Source organism: Phyllobates terribilis, unplaced genomic scaffold, assembly GCF_046119375.1.
Source record: "Phyllobates terribilis strain yellow unplaced genomic scaffold, ASM4611937v1 Scaffold_4__5_contigs__length_816908805, whole genome shotgun sequence".
Taxonomy (NCBI): Eukaryota; Metazoa; Chordata; class Amphibia; order Anura; family Dendrobatidae; genus Phyllobates; species Phyllobates terribilis.
In genome coordinates, this window is record NW_027362764.1 from 162752255 (window position 1) to 162772746 (window position 20492).

The 20492-nt window shown below is 47.6% G+C and overlaps 1 protein-coding gene across 1 annotated transcript in view; it reads right to left on the reverse strand.

The window, feature by feature from the left end:
• Positions 1-20492, reverse strand: part of SPMIP4 (sperm microtubule inner protein 4) — a 77980-nt gene that overhangs the window by 11195 nt on the left and 46293 nt on the right. The window contains exon 7 of the mRNA XM_073677878.1: positions 1977-2151. Coding sequence (XP_073533979.1) covers positions 1977-2151 — 175 coding nt within the window. The remainder of the gene's footprint in view (positions 1-1976; positions 2152-20492) is intronic.

Consider the following 20492-nt stretch of genomic DNA (forward strand, 5'->3'; position numbering starts at 1 on the left):
GCAAGTCACATACTTGTGGCCATGAGTCTAATGCTTCCTGCACTGGCACAAGAAAATCCTCACAGCGAGCAGTGTGCACGGTGTGAGGATTCACAAGTCTACAGTCACATACAGTGACTGCAGACTTGTACTCTAAGGCTGGACAATCCCTTTAAGCAATTGAAAGAAGCCGTGGAAAACAGGGAGGCATGGTAAGAGATGGCCTATAGAGTATCCAAGGATCAAACACAACTAAATAGATACACTGTGTGCAGAATTATTAGGCAAATAAGTATTTTGATCACATGATACTTTTTATATATGTTGTCCTACACCAAGCTGCATAGGCTTGAGAGGCAACTACCAATTAAGTAAATCTGGTGATGTGCATCTCTGTAATGAGGAGGGGTATTGACTAATGACATCAACACCCTATATAATATAATATATTCCTTTGGCAAAATGGGTCAGAAGAGAGATTTGACTGGCTCTGAAAAGTCCAAAATTGTGAGATGTCTTGCAGAGGGATGCAGCAGTCTTGAAATTTCCAAACTTTTGAAGTGTGATCACCGAACAATCAAGCGTTTCATGGCAAATAGCCAACAGGGTCGCAAAATAACTGCCCATGAATTGAGGAAAATCAAGCGTGAAGTTGCCAAGATGTCATTTGCCACCAGTTTTGCCATATTTCAGAGCTGCAACGTTACTGGAGTATCAAAAAGCACAAGGTGTGCGATACTCAGGGACATGGCCAAGGTAAGGAAGGCTGAAAAACGACCACCTTTGGACAAGAAACATAAGATAAAACATCAAGAATGGGCCAAGAAATATCTTAAGACTGATTTTTCAAAGGTTTTATGGACTGAGGAAATGAGAGTGACTTTTGATGGGCCAGATGGATGGGCCAGAGGCTGGATCAGTAAAGGGCAGAGAGCTCCACTCTGACTCAGACGCCAGCAAGGTGGAGGTGGGGTACTGGTATGGGCTGGTATCATCAAAGATGAACTTGTGGGACCTTTTCGGGTTGAGGATGGAGTGAAGCTCAACTCCCAGACCTACTGCCAGTTTCTGGAAGACAACTTCTTCAAGCAGTGGTACAGGAAGAAGTCGGTATCGTTCAAGAAAAACATGATTTTCATGCAGGACAATGCTCCATCACATGCATCCAACTACTCCACAGCGTGGCTGGCCAGTAAAGGTCTAAAAGAAGAAAAAGTAATGACATGGCACCCTTGTTCACCTGATCTGAACCCCATAGAGAACCTGTGGTCCATCATAAAATGTGAGATCTACAGGGAGGGAAAACAGTACACCTCTCGGAACAGTGTCTGGGAGGCTGTGGTGGCTGCTGCACGCAATGTTGATCGAAAACAGATCAAGCAACTGACAGAATCTATGGATGGAAGGCTGTTGAGTGTCATCATAAAGAAAGGTGGCTATATTGATCACTAATTTTTTTGTTTTTTCATGTCAGAAATGTTTATTTCTAAATTTTGTGCACTGATATTGGTTTACCTGGTGAAAAGAAACCAGTGAGATGGGATTATATTTGGTTTTTATTAAGTTGCCTAATAATTCTGCACAGTAATAGTTACCTGCACAAACAGATATCCTCCTAAGATAGCCAAATCTAAAAAAAAACCCACTCCAACTTCCAAAAATATTAAGCTTGGATATTTATGAGTCTTTTGGGTTGATTGAGAACATAGTTGTTCATCAATAATAAAAATAATCCTCTAAAATACAACTTGCCTAATAATTCTGCACACAGTGTAGAATCTTCCCATTCCAGCACTTTCTGTGTTGTATCAGCTAGTAAAAATTCTGTATGATTTGCATCAGAAAATTGAAACCTTAAAGGTACCTTTGCAGATTATGGTTGATCTATTTGGGTCCTAGCAGCAGGACCCAATAAAAAAAAGATTGTCCAGAGCTTATAACCCCTTTATTTCACCACTATTGAAACCAACTCTTCTTTGTAAGAACCCCTTACTCACCTGTAAAGCTACGATTATAAGATGTTAGCCATTGGGACTTTATCAGATTTCTTTGTAAGTTCAGTGTCCTCTCAGAGAGCGATTCTTCATAGGGTTTCTGCAGGGAATTGGGAGCCACAGTCTTGGGGGGAATTGGATAGAAGATCTGGACATTTTCAATATGGGATTTAGGAAGCTAAAAACAGAGTTGGAAAGGAATTACTTGAGCTTGTACACATTACAGCGTTGTACATCTTTGGGGCTATTTTTTTTTACTTTGTTTTATTTAACATCTTCACCCCCGGGCCATTTTCCATTTTTGCGCTTTTGTTTTTTGCTCCCCTTCTTCCCAGAGCCATAACTTTTATACTTTTCAGTCAATATGGCCGTGTTAGGGCTTGTTCTTGCGGGACAAGTTGTAATTTTGAAAGACACCATTGATTATAGTGTACTGGAAAACGGGGAAAAAAATTCCAAGTGCTGTGAAATTGCAAAAATTGCAAAAAAAGTGTAATTTCACAATTGTTTTTTTTTTACCAAGATCACTAAATGCTAAAATTGATCTGCCATTATGATTCTCCAGGTCATTACAAGTTTGTACATAGCAAACATGTATAGATTCTTTTTTATTTGAGTGGTGAAAAAAAATTCCAAAGTTTGTAAAAAAAAAAAAAAATGGCGCCATTTTCCGAGACCCGTAGCATTCCCATTTTTTGTGATCTGGGCTTGGGTGAGGGCTTATTTTTTGCACGCTGAGCTGACGTTTTTATTCATACCATTTTGGTGTAGACACAATGTTTTGATCACCCATTATTGCATTATTTTATTGCAATGTTGCGGCTATCAAAAAAACTCAATTCTGGAGTTTTGATTCTTTTTCTCGTTACAGCGTTTACCGATCAGATTAATTAGTTTTATATATTGATAGATCCGGTGATTCTGAACTCGGCGATACCAAATATGTGTATACTTGACTTTTTTTAATGTTATTTTGAATGGGGAGAAAAGGGTGTGGTTTGATCTTTTATATTTTTTAATTTTTTTAAATGTTTTTTAACATCTTTTACTTGCTTCAATGGTCTCTATTGGAGACTAGAAGCTGTGATCATCTTACCGCCTGTGTTACAGATAGCAGGGCTGAGCCCTGCTATATGTTACAAAAGTGCTCATCTGCTATGAGCGCCAACTGCTGTGTGCAGATCGGCTATGACAACCACAGTGGTTGCCTGCAGACCCTGGGTTATCAAGTCAACCCATCAGCGCCCCGCGATCATGTGACGGTCGCGCCGATGGACGAGTCTTATGACACGCTTCCGGCACGGCCATGTTAAATGCTGCTGTTGGGGATTGACAGCGGTATTTAACATGTTAACAGCCCCACCCGCGGCTGTTAGGAACACATGACAGCTCATCAGATCAACTGAGAGTACATAAATCTGTACTTAAGTTCAAGCACACAAGTTTCTCCATTGTCAGAATCTTACAATTTTCATTGATTTGTTTGAAATCAGAGGTATATGGGGTACAGTAAAAGCCATTAACCTCAATCGCATCCTTGTTATGTTTTTTTGCAAGATAGATCTGTACTTTATTTATTTTACTCACTTATATAGCGCCATCATTTCACAGTGGTTTACAGACATCAGCATCACTGTCCCCAATGGAGCTCAGTCATGATCAGTCCCGGACTGCTAAACTGCCTTATTGGGCAGATGCCCGGTGGGCTGGTCTGTTAGGTCATAAAATAGGCTGCCTGGCTACTGTTGTCAGTGTACCAGTGAGTCATGCATTCTGTGTGGAGTCTGAGGTTATCTGCTTATCTGTTTATCTTTATGATAGGTAAATAAACAAATGACTGGACAACTCAGAGTTCTAAGAGTTTAGGATGGGCAATCCAGACACAGATTTGACTTTGAAAAGATGGTCTTGTATATTGTGCACTAATTAATAGCTTCTAATGCCTCTAAACTGCAGAGTTTGCTCTGAAGAGTTTGTCATTGTCAGAACATTGTCATTCACACAGGTACCATTCATCCAGTATTCACTGGGAAAATACTAATGTGGTTACAAAATGACAGTGTTCATGAAGCAGAGCTGGGCTATGTTAAGGTGGCAAGGGTTCCAGAAGTGACAAGGTGCCGGGCTGAGACTGTGCAAATCTTAAGTGTCTGTATATACATACACTGCACAGTACCACTTCTCCTGTCCTGTATATATACCCTGTAAAGTACCACTTCTCCTGTCCTGTATATATACACTGCACAGTACCACTTCTCCTCTCCTGTATATATACCCTGCACAGTACCACTTCTCCTGCCCTGTATATTTACACTGCACAGTACCACTTCTCCTGCCCTGTATATATACACTTCAGCACCCGGTGTACCAGGTCAAGTGCCGGTGCCCTGGACAATCAGGGGGGCCCACTCGTTATCGGGCCCGGGCCGCTTCCCCTACATCTGTGCAGGGCCGCTGGTGCTGTTCAAGACCTGCTCTGCTTCATGCAACAGCAGCAGTGTGCGGTCAGCGTGCTGCTGCTCCACCAATCAGGCCCAGTGCTGTCACTTTCCAGACATGGCCGCGCACTGTGCGGCTGTGTCTGGTAGTAATGACACGCAAGGGCGACACTGCGCCTTTAATTGTGCTTGTGTGTCGCACCTGCCGCGTCATTACTACCAGACACAGCAGCACAGCGCACAGTGCGCGGCCATGTCTGGAAAGTGACAGTACTGGGCCTGATTGGTGGAGCAGCAGCACACTGACCGCACACTGCTGCTGCTGCATGAAGCAGAGCAGGGCTTGAACAGCACCGGAGGCCCTGCACAGATGCCGGGCAAGCGGCCCGGGCCCTGACGGCGAGTGGGCCCCCCTGATGGTCCAGGGCCATGTGACACACCTGAGGCCCTGCACTGCCACATGACTGATGAGCTGGGCGGGACACAGGCCAGGGGGCAGGTGAGCGAGCTTTCCCAATCCCCATATAAAAAATATTTCTTATGTGTGTGTGCATGTATGATGTGAATGTCTGTGTATGTCAGTGTGTATGACTGTGTATATATATGTATGTCTGTTTTATATGTGTTTTTAAGAATGTGTTCAAATATGTATGTGTATGTATCTGTGCGTGTGGGCGTATTGTGTGTGTATATCTGTGTACCATGTTCATGTGTGTATGTGTGTGCATGCCTGCGTGCCGTGTGCATGCGCATGTCTATGCACTGTGTGTGCATGTCTGCGTATTGTGTGCGTGCCTGCGTATTGTGTGCGTATTGTGTGTGCGTGTCTGCGTATTGTATGCGTGTCTGCGTATTGTGTGCGTGTCTGCGTATTGTGTGTGCGTGTCTGCGTATTGTACGCGTGTCTGCGTATTGTGTGCGTGTCTGCGTATTGTGTGTGCGTGTTTGCGTATTGTGTGCGTGTCTGCGTATTGTGTGCGTGTCTGCGTATTTTGTGTGCGTGTCTGCCTATTGTGTTCGTGTCTTCGTATTGTGTGTGTGTGCATGTCTGCGTATTGTGTGTGTGCGCGTGTCTGCGCATTGTGCGTGTCTGCGTATTGTGTGTGCGTGCGTACTGTGTGTGTGCGTGCGTACTGTGTGTGTGTGCGTGCGTGTCTGCGTACTGTGTGTGTTTGCGTGTCTGCGTATTGTGTGTGTGTGCATGCCTGCGTACTGTGTGTGTGTGCTCGTGCGTGTCTGCGTACTGTGTGTGTGTGCATGCATGTCCGCCTACTGTGTGTGTGTGCGTGCGTGTCTGCGTACTGAGTGTGTGTGTATGCCTGCGTACTGTGTGTGTGTACTCGTGCGTGTTTGCGTACTGTGTGTGTGCGCATGCATGTCTGCGCACTGTGTGTGTGTGCGTGCGTGTCTGCGTACTGTGTGTGTATGCGTGCATGTCTGCGTACTGTGTGTGTGTGCTCGTGCGTGTTTGCGTACTGTGTGTGTGCGCATGCATGTCTGCGCACTGTGTGTGTGTGTGCGTGCGTGTCTGCGTACTGTGTGTGTGTATGCGTGCATGTCTGCGTACTGTGTGTGTGTGCATGTCTGCGTACTGTGTGTGTACGTGCATGTTTGCATATGTGAAGGATGAGGTGGCAGGCTGGACCCTGTGTTGTATACCTATATTTCTCCGTCGTATCTGTGCATCATGAATCGTGGTATGTGCTAAAGGGGCCCACTGAGACTCTTTCGCCCGGGGCCCACAAAAACCTGGAGCCGGCCCTGTATACACTGCACAGTACCACTTCTCCTGCCCTGTATATATACACTGCACAGTACCACTTCTCCTGTCCTGTATATATACACTGCACAGTACCACTCCTCCTGTCCTGTATATATACACTGCATAGTATCATTTCTCCTGTCCTGTATATATACACTGCACAGTACCACTCCTCCTGTTCTGTATATATACACTGCACAGTACCACTTCTCCTGTCCTGTGTATATACACTGCACCGTACCACTCCTCCTGTCCTGCATATATAAACTACAAAGTACCACTCCTCCTGTCCTGTATATACACTGCACAGTACCACTTCTCCTGCCCTGTATATAAACACTGCACAGTACCACTCCTCCTGTTCTGTATATATACACTGCACAGTACCACTTCTCCTGTTCTGTATATACACTGCACAGTACCACTCCTCGTGTCCTATATATATACACTGCACAGTACCACTTCTCCTGTCCTGTATATATACACTGCACAGTACCACTTCTCCTGTTCTGTATATATACTGTACAGTACCACTCCTCGTGTCCTATATATATACACTGCACAGTACCACTTCTCCTGTCCTGTATATATACACTGCACAGTACCACTTCTGCTGTCCTGTATATATACACTGTACAGTACCACTCCTCCTGTATATATACACAGCAAAGTACCACTCCTCCTGTCCTGTATATATACACTGCACAGTACCACTCCTCCTGTCCTGTGTATATACACTGCACCGTACCACTCCTCCTGTCCTGTGTATATACACTGCACCGTACCACTCCTCCTGTCCTGCATATATAAACTACAAAGTACCACTCCTCCTGTCCTGTATATACACTGCACAGTACCACTCCTCGTGTCCTATATATATATACACTGCACAGTACCACTTCTCCTGTCCTGTATATATACACTGCACAGTACCACTTCTGCTGTCCTGTATATATACACTGTACAGTACCACTCCTCCTGTATATATACACTGCACAGTACCACTCCTCCTGTCCTGTATATATACACTGCACAGTACCACTCCTCCTGTCCTGTATATATACACTGCACAGTACCACTCCTCCTGTCCTGTATATATACACTGCACAGTACCATTCCTCCTGTTCTGTATATATACACTGCACAGTACCACTTCTACTGGCCTGTATATATATATACTGCACAGTACCATTCCTCCTGTTCTGTATATATACACTGCACAGTACCACTTCTACTGGCCTGTATATATATACTGCACAGTACCACTCCTCCTGTTCTGTATATATACACTGCACAGTACCATTCCTCCTGTTCTGTATATATACACTGCACAGTACCACTCCTCCTGTCCTGTATATATACACTGCAGGTCTTTTTTTTATTGATAGAATAAGTACAGTACATGACAGAACAATAATACATTACAGGACACCGAACATAAGAACAAAACAAGACGACAAATCACAGAAAATAGAAACAAAATAAATCACGGCAGGAATATATATATATATATACAGGAAATAAATATTATAAAACCTATAAAACCCCCGGCCCAGCTTCATTCATACTACTATATACAATCCCACACAACGCTCACACCGTCCTATATACACATAAAACACCGTCCTATATACAAGATTATATACAATAAAACACTAAACCTAATATAACGTATATACAACCGGGAACTAACACTAACCTTATGGTCCCACTGCCTGACCTTAGTCACCCCCTTACCGCACCTCATTCACACCACAGAAAAACAAAAATAACAATATATACAATAGTGACATGAACAATTTTTTTTTTTTTTTTTTTATATTTTATATATTTTTTTGTAATTTTTAATATATATACATAAAACACAGACCTACACTAACTATCCCGCCACCCCTGATCTAGCTCTGGCCACAAAGTTCAGGATTACTCCGAGCTAGGATCAGGCCCCAAAGTTTTTCCCCAGGCGGGGCCTGGACCAGGCCAGATCAGTCCTCTTATCACCGCCGATGAAAACCCCCCCAAATCCCCCACCCAACCTAACTAAAACCCCCTATTATACATTATATACAATATATACAGAACACAACCTACACACTCACCATCCAAGGCTCAAGTTCGATGCCGGCAAACCTTCTATTCAGGAGACAGAAATACAAAACAAAAATCTAGGGTGAAAAGACATCGGCCCACCACCAGGATATAGGAGTACTACCGGACTAAGGCACCCTGAGGCTGTGTTCACACGATGCGTATTTCATGCGTTTCCGCGGCGTTTTTGCAGTTGCGTAAACGCCGCGGAAACGCATGAAAAACGCATGGTAGAAGGGCAGCAATGTTCCCCAATGGAAATCCGCATGTGCTGTGCCCATGATGCGGATTTTTCCGCAGCGTTAACGCTGCGGTCAAAAATCCGCAGCATGTCAATTAATTTTGCGGAAACGCGGCGATTTCGCCGCCATTGACTTGCATTAGAACGCGCCAATTCCGCAAGACAGCATTTGTACTTGCGTAATTGGTGCGTTCTAATGTGCGGATGGTACCCGGGTGTGGAGGAGAGGAGAGTCTCATCCACACCCAGGTACCATTAAAAAAGCTGTAAAAAGAAGAATAAAATAAAAAATAAATGTATTCTTACCTTCTGTCGGCCCGTGCAGCGCTCCCGCTTGGTTCCCGGCACTTGCAGTGAGTTGTAGGACCTGCGGTGACGTCAGAGTCATGTGACGGGTCACGTGACGCTGACGTCGGCAGGTCTTTCAATTCAAAGTTGCCGGCAGCCGGGAGAACGGAGTGAGCAGGACAGCGCGGGCCATCAGAGGTAAGTATATACACTCTCTCGGTTCACACTGTATAAATCCATGCTGTTTGCATGGATTTATATAGTGTGACCTAGTTATCAAGCACTTTCCAGGTGATGCTAAAATCGCCTGGAAAGCGCTTGTCAATCTGCATGCGGAAACGCATGTGAATCTGCATGTGGATCCGCATGTATTCTGCAGGAAAAACGCATGCACAATCTGCATGCGTTTTTTCTGCCAGGGAGATGCAGAAATGATGCAGAAATTTTCTGCTTCATTTCTGCATCGTGTGCACATACCCTGAAGGAAAAGCCCCTCCAGAGACGGGCCGCCCTCCAGGCACCCAGTCTTTCATACTCCAGAGAACGTACCTTCACCAGGTCACCTAGGATGTTCCTACAGACTTCATCTACATGGAGGATTTTACTCTGCGTCGAGACTAAAACTCGTGCGTTCCACGTGAAATACCTCACCACTGCGCTGACTATGAATAAAGTGTCTCGGTCCCTTCTCCCAAGGTCTCCGAACGCTCCATAGGCCCACCCGGCGTAGGACAGAGTAGCCAGCCGCGGCCAACCAATGGAAGCCCCCACCCTGTTGTACACCTCTGTATTAAAGGGACAATGAAGCAGGAAGTGCTCCATGCTTTCCAGCACGTTAGCACAAGCCTCACGGGGGCAATTCCTGTCCTCGGAGCTCCTGTACTTCAAATTGTCCCTCACATACAGCTTACCATGGAAGCAGCGCCAAGTCAAGTCCCAGTACTTCTCGGGGATCCTGGTAGAATTTAACAAACTCAACCCAACCTCCAGATCCCGACTTGGGCAGTCTTTGAGGGCCAATGGACTCTGAAAATGTGAAAGCAAGACCCTCATATCGAGGAGTTTCCTCGGGAGGGACCTCACCTCCCACATTCCCAGACCCCACCGGCGGATCATTTTCAGAACCGGGGTAACATAAGCCGGGAGATGCCCGTGTGGTGTGCGGAGATCCTTCACTCTTCCCCCTGTCTCCCATTCCTGGAAGAAAGGCTGAAACCATCCCTTGCAGGAGAATACCCACGGAGGAGCCCTCTCTTTCCAGAGGTTTGCCACGTTCACCTTCAAGAAAGTGTTCACTAGGAACACCACGGGGTTCACCATATTCAAACCCCCTAGTCTCCTCGTGCGGTAAGTGACCTCCCGCTTGACTAGGTTCAGTCTGTTCCCCCATAACATCTGGAAGAACAGACTGTAGACCCGTGTCCAGAGAGGCTCTGGCAAGACACAGACGCTGCCCAGGTAGATTAGCAAGGGGAGCAGGAAAGCTTTGCACAGGCCAACCCTTTCCCTCAGGGTCAAAGACCAACCCCTCCATTGGTCCACTCTTTGGGCGACACCTTTGATTCTGCCTTCCCAGTTTTTCGTGGGGTAATCACCCTGGCCGAATTCGATGCCCAGGACTTTGGCATGTTCTTGGGGTTCGGGGAGGGTGTCCGGAAGATCAAACCCGGGATCTCCGCCTCCCAGCCAGAGACTCTCACACTTATCCTGGCTGACCTTGGACCCGGATGCCTCCGAGTAGCACTCCACTTCTGACATCACCGCTGCTGCCTCCTCTTGCGAAGAAACAAAGACGGTGACATCGTCCGGGTAGGCCACCACCCTCAGGATAGTCTCCGGCGCCGCCCCGCCCATCCGCACCCCCGCCAACGGTCTACAATCGATCCTTCTGAGGAAGGGATCGATCGCAAACGCGTAAAGCAAAGGGCTAAGAGGACAGCCCTGACGGACACCGGATCCTACCCCAAAAGGTCGTCCAATCCACCCATTCACCAGAGGGAAAGTCTCAGCCCCTGCATACAAGGTCTTAAGCCAGTCCACAAACCCTCCAGGCAGACCATACCTCAAAAGAGTGGACCAGAGGTACTCGTGGTTAACCCGATCAAAGGCTTTTGCCTGATCCAGGGTCAGCAAGAACCCCTTCCAGAGGCCCGCCCTGCCCTGCTCCACGGCCTCTCGGACACCTAGAACAGCACTAAAAGTGCTACAGCCAGGAACGCAACAGTGCTGAACCTCCGAAAGGAGCCGGGGTGCAAACTTCACCAGCCTGTTGAAAAGTATCTTAGCCAAAATCTTCCTGTCCACATTGAGAAGTGCTATGGGACGCCAGTTCTCAATGCGTGACGGATCCTTACCCTTTGACAAAATGATCAAAGCTGACCTCCTTAATGATCTCGGCAGAGTGCCCGAGGAGAGACACTCGTTAAACACCTGAGTCAAGAGGGGGACCAAAGAGTCCCTAAAGGTCCTAAAGAACTCGGATGTTAAGCCATCCGGACCTGGCGACTTTTTGGGCCTAAGCCCATCGATCGCCAGCCTCACTTCCTCTTCTTTGATCGCTTCTGCCAAATCGCCCAGCGAGAGGTCAGCCCCTGGCTCAGGAACAGATTCAGCCAGGAAAGCCGACATCCCGTCACGATCAAGCTCCCTCCTTCCCAAGAGGTGCGAGTAGTAGGAACTGACAACCTCCAAGATCCCTGATCTGGACCTTCTCAGGGACCCCGTACTGTCCACCAGCCCCGTCACTATCTTACTATTCACTGACATCTTACAGTTTCTGTAAGGGTCGGGCGAGCAGTACTTCCCGTAGTCCCTCTCGAAAACCAAAGATGCGTGCCTATCGTACTGACACCTCTTCAGCAAGGACTTCACTCTGGAGATCTCCTCGCGGCTACCTCCAGTCGAGACAAGATGCTCGAGTTTCCTCCTCAGGCTCTGATACAGGCGATCCCTGTTCAGGCTTCTGAGGTTCGAGAGCTGCCGGAAGAATCTCGCCACCCGATGTTTGAACATCTCCCACCACTCCGACTTAGTGTTACTTAGGCCCAGCAATGGTACCTGGCTCTGAAAGAATTCCTCAAAAGACCGTCTTACAGCTTCTTCCTCAAGGAGTGATGAATTCAGCTTCCAATAGCCTCTTCCCATCCGAGGAGTCTCTGTAACGTTGAGAGAAAACATAATCAAACAGTGATCGGAGAACTCCACCTCCACAACCGACAACGGCGAAGAGACGGCCTCCTCCTTCAAATAAAACCTATCTAGCCTAGACCTGCACTGACTACCTCTAAAAAAGGTGAATCCCGTGTCGCCCGGGTTGTGCCGGATGTGGACATCCACCAGGCGAGCCTCACTCACTATCCTGTTTAACGCGACGCAGTCATAAGCCAGCCGGTCTCCGGAACCTCCTCTATCACAGGATCTCGTGACATTGTTGAAATCCCCTCCGAAGACCACCTGCCGACTCGAAAATAAAAAAGGTTTGATCTTCAGGAAGAGACATTTGCGGTCCCACTTGGACTGGGAACCATAGATGTTAATGAGCCGAAGCTCTTGTCCCCCCATGGAGACATCTAGGATCAAGCATCTCCCCATTTCTAATTCGATCACTCGTCTGCATTCAACCGCTGCGGTCTTAAAAAGGACCGCCACCCCGCTATACGGCTCGGCCGCAAGAGACCAGTAGGAGGGCCCATGCCTCCACTCCCGCCTTGCTTTATGCAAGGTTGATATATCGGTCAACCTGGTCTCCTGCAAAAACAAAATGTCGGCGTCAAGTTGGCCGAGAAAATGAAAGGCCGTGTACCTTGCCGCATCTGACTTTATGCTGCAAACATTAATAGTTGCCAGCGTCAACGGGGTGGGTGCCGCCATCATGATTGATTGAATTAGATAGCCTTTTTCTTCCCACCACTGACAGTCCCAACCTCTTCCTCTGATAATGACGGGTTTTTAGTGCGCTTAAGACAAACAGATTCATCCATTCTCTCCTTACATAGATTCTTGCCCTCGTCTGGTGGTCCTGGGTTAGTCATCCCCCCAGAGGGCTTTGTATTTGCCCCCCGAGAGGAAGACCCAGCCATCTCCTGAGCCCCAACCACCTTGTCCGCAACCTCCGGCCCCGGGTCCCCACTTCCCCCCTCCAGAGGGAGGTCCTGGAGAGCCCCGAACCGGTTGGAGAGATCCACCAGAGGGGGGACGGCTGAACCCTCCAATGGCGCTTGGATCATGGCCAGAGAGTCAGAGGGGTCGCACTCCAAAGAGGCAGCTCGAGACCTGGTCCCCCTCCTACCTCTGGCCGTTTTCCTGTTACCCTTTTTCTTTTTCTGTGACCACTCCCCCTCTCCCTCATCTAGACTGTCACCAGAAGAGGGTTCCTGGGAAGACGTGGCGTCCTCTCGCTCTTCCCTTTCAAGTCTCTTGACTTCCTCGCTCAATTCACTGCCTTTAGGATCCTCAGCTGCAAGTGAAGTACCTGGGTCAGAGTTTAGGGACATTACTCCCTGCCCCCTGTCCCCACGGCGCTTCTCCTGCCGCCTGATGGTGGATGGCGGCAGCTTGCTCCTCACCGGATCCCTGCCTCCCCCGCCCCTACTGGTCCCTTCACCGGCAAGATTAGTCCCGGCTTGCGCCTGTCCCACACTTGCCGCTTTCAGGACCGCATTGGCGAAGGAACGCGGACAGCGACTGAACGGGTGACCGAGGTCACCACACAAGTTACACCTAATCCTGCGACAGGCAGCAGCAAGATGACCGAGGTCCCCACACAGTGCGCATTTCTGGGTGGTACACTGCGCACTGAAGTGTGTGGGGCTACCGCACCTGTGACAGACCTTAGGCTGCCCCCGGTAGAAAATCAAGATCCTATCCCTCCCCAAAAAGGTTGAGGAGGGGATATGGGTAACAGTGTTTCCCGAAACCTTCAATCTCACCATGAAGGTCCAGGCCCCTGACCAGATACCATGGTCATCCAGATTCTTTTCGGGAATATTGGTGACCATCTACTCACCCAGGTGGTAATGTCCATACAGGAAAGCGACTCGTTACTAGTCAGAACGGTCACTTTCCTGACTGAATCTTGGCGAGTTATTGCCAGGGGAAAGAGACCATGCCATTCGGGGCGACTCCGAGCCAGCTCATGGCGAGACCAGAAAAGCTCAAGGCCCTCCGGTCTCACGAAGCTGACATCGAAGTAGGAGGTCCCGTAGGGATGGATCAAGGCAAAGATGTCATATGCCGCAAAGCCCATCCCCAGCAGGAGCTCAACCACCTTCGACCTATCAGGACAGGCATCCTTGCTTACCCACTGGAGACGGACCACGTTCCTACGGTTACTCCTCTGCCCCGTTGTCGGCAGAGACCAGACAGTCTCTGCCCCTCTATCTCGGAAGGCTGAAAGACCATGTCTCTCTATCCAGAAAGACAGATCAACCTCCCTCCCCTCTACAGTGATGGAGCTCTCCCCTCTCCTCAGGGCGTCCAGGAGCTGCTGTTGCAAGTCACCATCCCCAGGGCCACCAGACGAGGGCGCACTACTACCCCCAGCACTGACAGCTTCTGAATAGCTTTGGGCTGAAGCCCCCGCCAATGCTGGGGGGGCAGCGGGACCAGCACCTACTTCCCCCCCACCAACACCAGTGCTGCTCCCACCATTCACTCCAGTACTATTCACACCATTCGCAGGACCATTACTCCCATCGTTCACTCCACTACTACTCACACCATTCGCAGGACCATTACTCCCACCATTCATTACACCACTACCCCCAACATTTGCTACACCACAACTCCCACCATTCCCACAACTCCCAGCATTCATTCCACCACTAACCCCACCATTTGCTACATCATCATTCACTGCACCACTACCCCCACCATTTGCTGCATCATCATTCACTGTACCACTAATTCCACCATTCCTACTACTCTCATCATCTGCTCCACCATTACTCTCACCATCTGCTCCACCATTACTCCCATCATTCACTACACCACTATTTCTATTCCCTTTACTTGTCACCCCATTACCTCTGCTGTTCTCTGCACCTTCCACAGTCACCTCCATTCCTTCCTCCCTTGTGTCTGGTGTCTCTGCACTCACACCTGCTGGGCCGGGGGAGGGGAGCACTTCCAGAGACTCCTTTCCCTGCAGCACCACACCCGTTTCCCTTTGGTTGCTGCTGGCTTTCTGCAGGTCGTCTGCTGGAGCGCCCCGCCCCCCTACTGCAGCATTTTGGTCCTTGTTCTGGCCAGACTGTTTTCTCGGCACCTCTGCCCGCCCTGCACCCACAGACTTTGGGGTCTTAGTGTCCTTTTTGGGCGCTGGGGCACACTGCCCCCCTGTCGCAGCAGTGTGCCCAGTGTTCTTTGCTGATGTGTTTTTCACATCCTTCCCTGCCCCCCCAGCCCCTGTGATAACCGGCTTAGCCGCAGAGGGCAGGGTGGGAAACTCCACAGAACTCCCTATGTCCGGCGCTGTGAGTACCTCCACAGCCTCGCCCCCTGCACTGTTCCCCGCACAGATGGCAGCATCGCCGGACGTCCTCCTCCTCTCCCCACCTTGCCTCTGCCTCGAGCCCACTGCAGAGCCCGTGCCTTTAGGTTTGGTGGGGTTTAAACAGAAGGTGGCAGGCGCAACATCAGTCATTGGTACATACTTATAACTCACCACCTCCTGTGCAGCTCCTCCGGTCTTCTTCTTCTTCCTCTTCCCTGTCTCCTCCACTGGTTTGTCCTCACCGAAGGAAAACCGCGTCAGGTCCACTGGAGACTCCAGCAGTCGGATCTCCCTCAGCAGTCCTCCTTCCTCCTCCTCCCCCGACACTCCAGCCTCTGCTGTGGGAGTCCTCTGCCCTGCAGGGAGACCACTTGAGCTCCGGCTCTGCCCCTCACTGGCTCCAGCAACTGAGACTCCAGTCACCTCTTCATCCTCCTCCTCCTCTTCACTAAGGACGCCGGCTGGCGGTTCTCCTGAGGTGTTTAACCCCTTCATTTCTGAGAACCGCCGCTGGTTCTTAAACCTCTCCAGGAAGGGACCTGCGCTTTTCTCAATCCCCTCCCGGAGGAGCACTAACCTGACCACCTCGTCTCTGAGGGCTTTAACCCTCTGGGAGGTCGCGGGTCTCTCCTTGTTGGACGCCCGGGTGTTCAGGACCCGGGCCTCCCTCAGCTCCTCTTTCAGCTGGGTTAGTGCTTTGCCGGCGTCCTCGTACTCTCGCAACGTGGCGACCACTCGGGAGGAGAAGGAACTTGTGGACTCGCTGGAGCTCATCTCCCCCCAGGATCTTGCTGGGCTCTTGTTCCTGGGGCCTGGGGTGCCCCGGTCTCCCTCTCTGGGCTGGCGGTGAACAGTCTCGGGGTTGGAGCAGGTGGATGTATTCTTCCTCACCCTTCCCGATCTCCTCACTCCCTCCTGGGCCGGTTGTTGAGGCTCCTTCTCCCCCGCCGGCATAGACCGGGGGATAGGAGGCTGGGAAGCCATGCCGGCCTCCCAGTAAGCCTGCCTCTCCCTGGGGAGAAGAGAGGCAGACGACAACCCTCCTCCTGGAAGTGCTTGAGCTCCACAGACAGCTGCTACTCTCAGCACCACTCCTCCTGTTCTGTATATATACACTGCACAGTACCACTTCTACTGGCCTGTATATATATACTGCACAGTACCATTCCTCCTGTCCTGTATATATACACTGCACAGTACCATTCCTCCTGTCCTGTATATATACACTGCACAGTACCACTTCTACTGGCCTGTATATATATATTGCACAGTACCATTCCTCCTGTTCTGTATATATACACTGCACAGTACCACTCCTCCTGTCCTGTATATATACACTGCACAGTACCACTTCTACTGGCCTGTATATATATACTGCACAGTACCATTCCTCCTGTTCTGTATATATACACTGCACAGTACCACTTCTACTGGCCTGTATATATATACTGCACAGTACCATTCCTCCTGTTCTGTATATATACACTGCACAGTACCACTCCTCCTGTCCTGTATATATACACTGCACAGTACCACTTCTACTGGCCTGTATATATATACTGCACAGTACCATTCCTCCTGTTCTGTATATATACACTGCACAGTACCACTTCTACTGGCCTGTATATATATACTGCACAGTACCATTCCTCCTGTTCTGTATATATACACTGCACAGTACCACTTCTACTGGCCTGTATATATATACTGCACAGTACCATTCCTCCTGTTCTGTATATATACACTGCACAGTACCACTTCTACTGGCCTGTATATATATACTGCACAGTACCATTCCTCCTGTTCTGTATATATACACTGCACAGTACCACTTCTACTGGCCTGTATATATATACTGCACAGTACCATTCCTCCTGTTCTGTATATATACACTGCACAGTACCACTTCTACTGGCCTGTATATATATACTGCACAGTACCATTCCTCCTGTTCTGTATATATACACTGCACAGTACCACTTCTACTGGCCTGTATATATATACTGCACAGTACCATTCCTCCTGTTCTGTATATATATCCTGCACAGTACCACTTCTCCAGTCCTGTTGTCGGAGAGGCCTCAATATTGGTTTAGTATTTTCAATATTACTATGGCCAAATAAAAATAAATTTTGGAAAACCTGTTTAAATTGATTATCATAAGTAATCCCCTCTCCTCTGGATAGGGGATAACTGTCCAATCGCTGGAGATCCAGCTGCTGGGACCCCCATGATCCCGAGAATCGGAGCTCTGTAGAGCACCATGTAAATGGAGCTGTGGCCGATCATACGCCATTCACATGCGGCTCTTCAAATAACTCCTTTTAGGAGAGTGTGGGACACAAAGTAAAGCAAAATTCACTGATCGGGGGTAATGAGTGTTAGGGTACATGCACACGATCAGTAATGGCTGCAGATTGCTGCGCCAGATGTTACAGCAAAGTGGATGGGATTTGTAGAAATCCCATGCCCACTATGCGTCTCTGTGCTCCTGTGAATCACCAGCAGACACAGATATGTGGCGCGTCTTTCCTGACCGCAGCATGTCAATTTCTCTTGCGGAGCCGCTAGTCTCCGCAAGAGAAATTCTGTCAGTGTAATGTATAGGATGCGGTGAATGGCTCAATGAACACATGCGGATTCACCTGCGTGCAGCGCTTTGGATGCAGCATAAAGTATCCTGTGTTCAAAGCGCTGCCAATACCGACCATGTGCACATACCCTTCTAGTATCTGGGCTGGTGGGGTTTGTGTGCAGGGCTGCTTTTTTGACCCAGTCGGACCCTACTCACGATGTAACTTTCCTACTATTTGTATTTGGCCTTGTCCATGCGCGTTTGAAGGATCTATTTACAGGGCAGAGAATGGAGGAAACTAAAGAATCTTACTGTAAGATCTCCATGACTGGGCTATGAAGAAACATGACACCGGGACCATAAAATCTATGGCTAACGTGTGATCTCCATAGTAACAGGAATCCGGAAGGAAGGGTAAGCGTTCTGCTTTTCTAATTATATGGCTCTTAGGGACTTACTATCAGCTGCATGTACTTTGTAGCTAAAGACAATCCTACATGATACTGCTCGACAAGTTCTGTCCTATATACTAAGGTCAGATGGCTTGTAGCTACATGAGAACAGTAGGCCTTATGTATTACAACTAGTACAGACAATATCTGTACATTACAAGCGAGAAGATTATAGCCGTGTCATTTCAGTGAAGAAGTTACGATTTACTCATAGAGACAAAGTGAAATATGTAGAAACTGTTACAATGCGGCATGCCACATATGTCTCAAAGCTACATGTGCAGGTTTTGATCAGTTGCAGTTTTTGAAGCTAAAACCCCAAGGGTAAAACAATCACTGATATTCATCTGTACTGTCTATAAATCTCGGAGATCAAAAATTCACCGAATGGGATTGAATACCCATAAAACGTAACTTTTATTATTTAAATAGAAGACACGACGAGACGACATATAGTGCACACACGTGTGGTTCATATCTCCTTCATTTGTTTTGTAGGATATGACTAATCACTATTTAGAAAATATGAGAATCTCATAATCGCACACTTGGTCATCCCTCGCCAATCACATGGGACTGATGAGTGTACAACCCCAGTGGGTACAATATACACTTACTAAACTCAGTGCTGTTTTTTTGATTAATTATTATTAAAGGGAATCCGTCACCAGGGTTTTGCCACCTAATCTGAGAGCAGCATAATGTAGGGGCAGAGACCCTGATTCCAGTGACGTGTCACTTACTGGGCTGCTTGCTGCTCAGCCATGTAGTCCTACATATTCATGAGCTCTGTATAACCCCGCCCCCACCACTTTCTGCCTATGCACAGCGTACACAAAGCTGTCAATCAGTGGTGTGTGAAATGAACCATGCGACATTTAATTTCTCAATTATAAAAATAAAGCAGTATTGATTAGTATTTACACACATGCTAACAAAGAGAGAGAGAATTTTTTTCCAGATCCAAAGTTCGGTTCTGCATTGTTTTCAATGGGGTTCGGGTTCTGGTTCAAGCTCGGGTACAGTTCTGGAACCCGAACCAAACTTTGTCTAAAGTTCAGGTCAGGTACCCGAACCCAAACTTCCACGGGTACGCTCATCTCTACTTGTGAGTGATGTAGATGGGTTATTCAGAGTTCAGAGAACTGCTTGATCCGCAGCATATAATACAGTGATTTTATCGAAGCTGCAGCATGTAGCCCAGTAAGTGATGCATTACTGGAATCTGGGTCTCTGCCTCTACATCATTCTGCTATCAGATGGGGTAGCGAAAGCCTTAATTTAAACCACTTACAGAACAGTATCTTTCTACAATCATGCTCATGATCTCTTTGTCTCAGCACAAATACAAAGTATCACTAGGGTTCTGCAAAAAAGTCCCATATAATAAATAAGGAAGGCACCCGGACAGAGAATATTTATACATCTATTTGATAATTAGAAAAGTCAATACGGAATGCAAAATGATCATAGATGAAGCATTTGCGAAGCGCTCGGGTTTGCTCTGCTTGGGTGAGTATACTTTTTCTATTTGCTTTGACTATTTAGTCTTTCAAGGTTTTATTCCTTACGGCATCTTGTGGTATTCATCTATGATCTTTTGCATTATTGATTGACTTTTCTGATTATCAAATAGATATACAGTATATATATTCTCTGTCCGGGTGCCTACCTATTTATATGTGACTTTATTGCTGAATCCTATTTATATTTTGTACACCTCTTACCTACCCATGTGTTTTCTGTTGCTGATGTACTCATGGATTCTTTTGTAATTTTTAGCTTATATTTGAATATAACGTGTTTTTATACTTTTGGATAAGTATATTTATCCTGCATTTCTACATTTTTTTTCTAGTGTTGACATTGCATTGTGATATACCACGTAGTCAACTGTTGCAATAAAGACTTATATATTAAAGGGAATCTATTACCGGGTATTTGCTACTTCATCTGAGAGCAGCATGATGCAGGGGCAGAAATCCTGATTCCAGCGTTGTGTCACTTACTTTACTTGGTGCAGCAGTTTTGATAAAATCCCTATTTTATCTGCTTCCGATTTACCATTTCTCTGAATGCTGAGCTCTGTATAACCCCACCTACACCACTGATTGGCAGCTTTCTGTGTACACTGTGATAACTGCCCTTCACCTCGCCAAACAGACCTACTTCACCACCCTG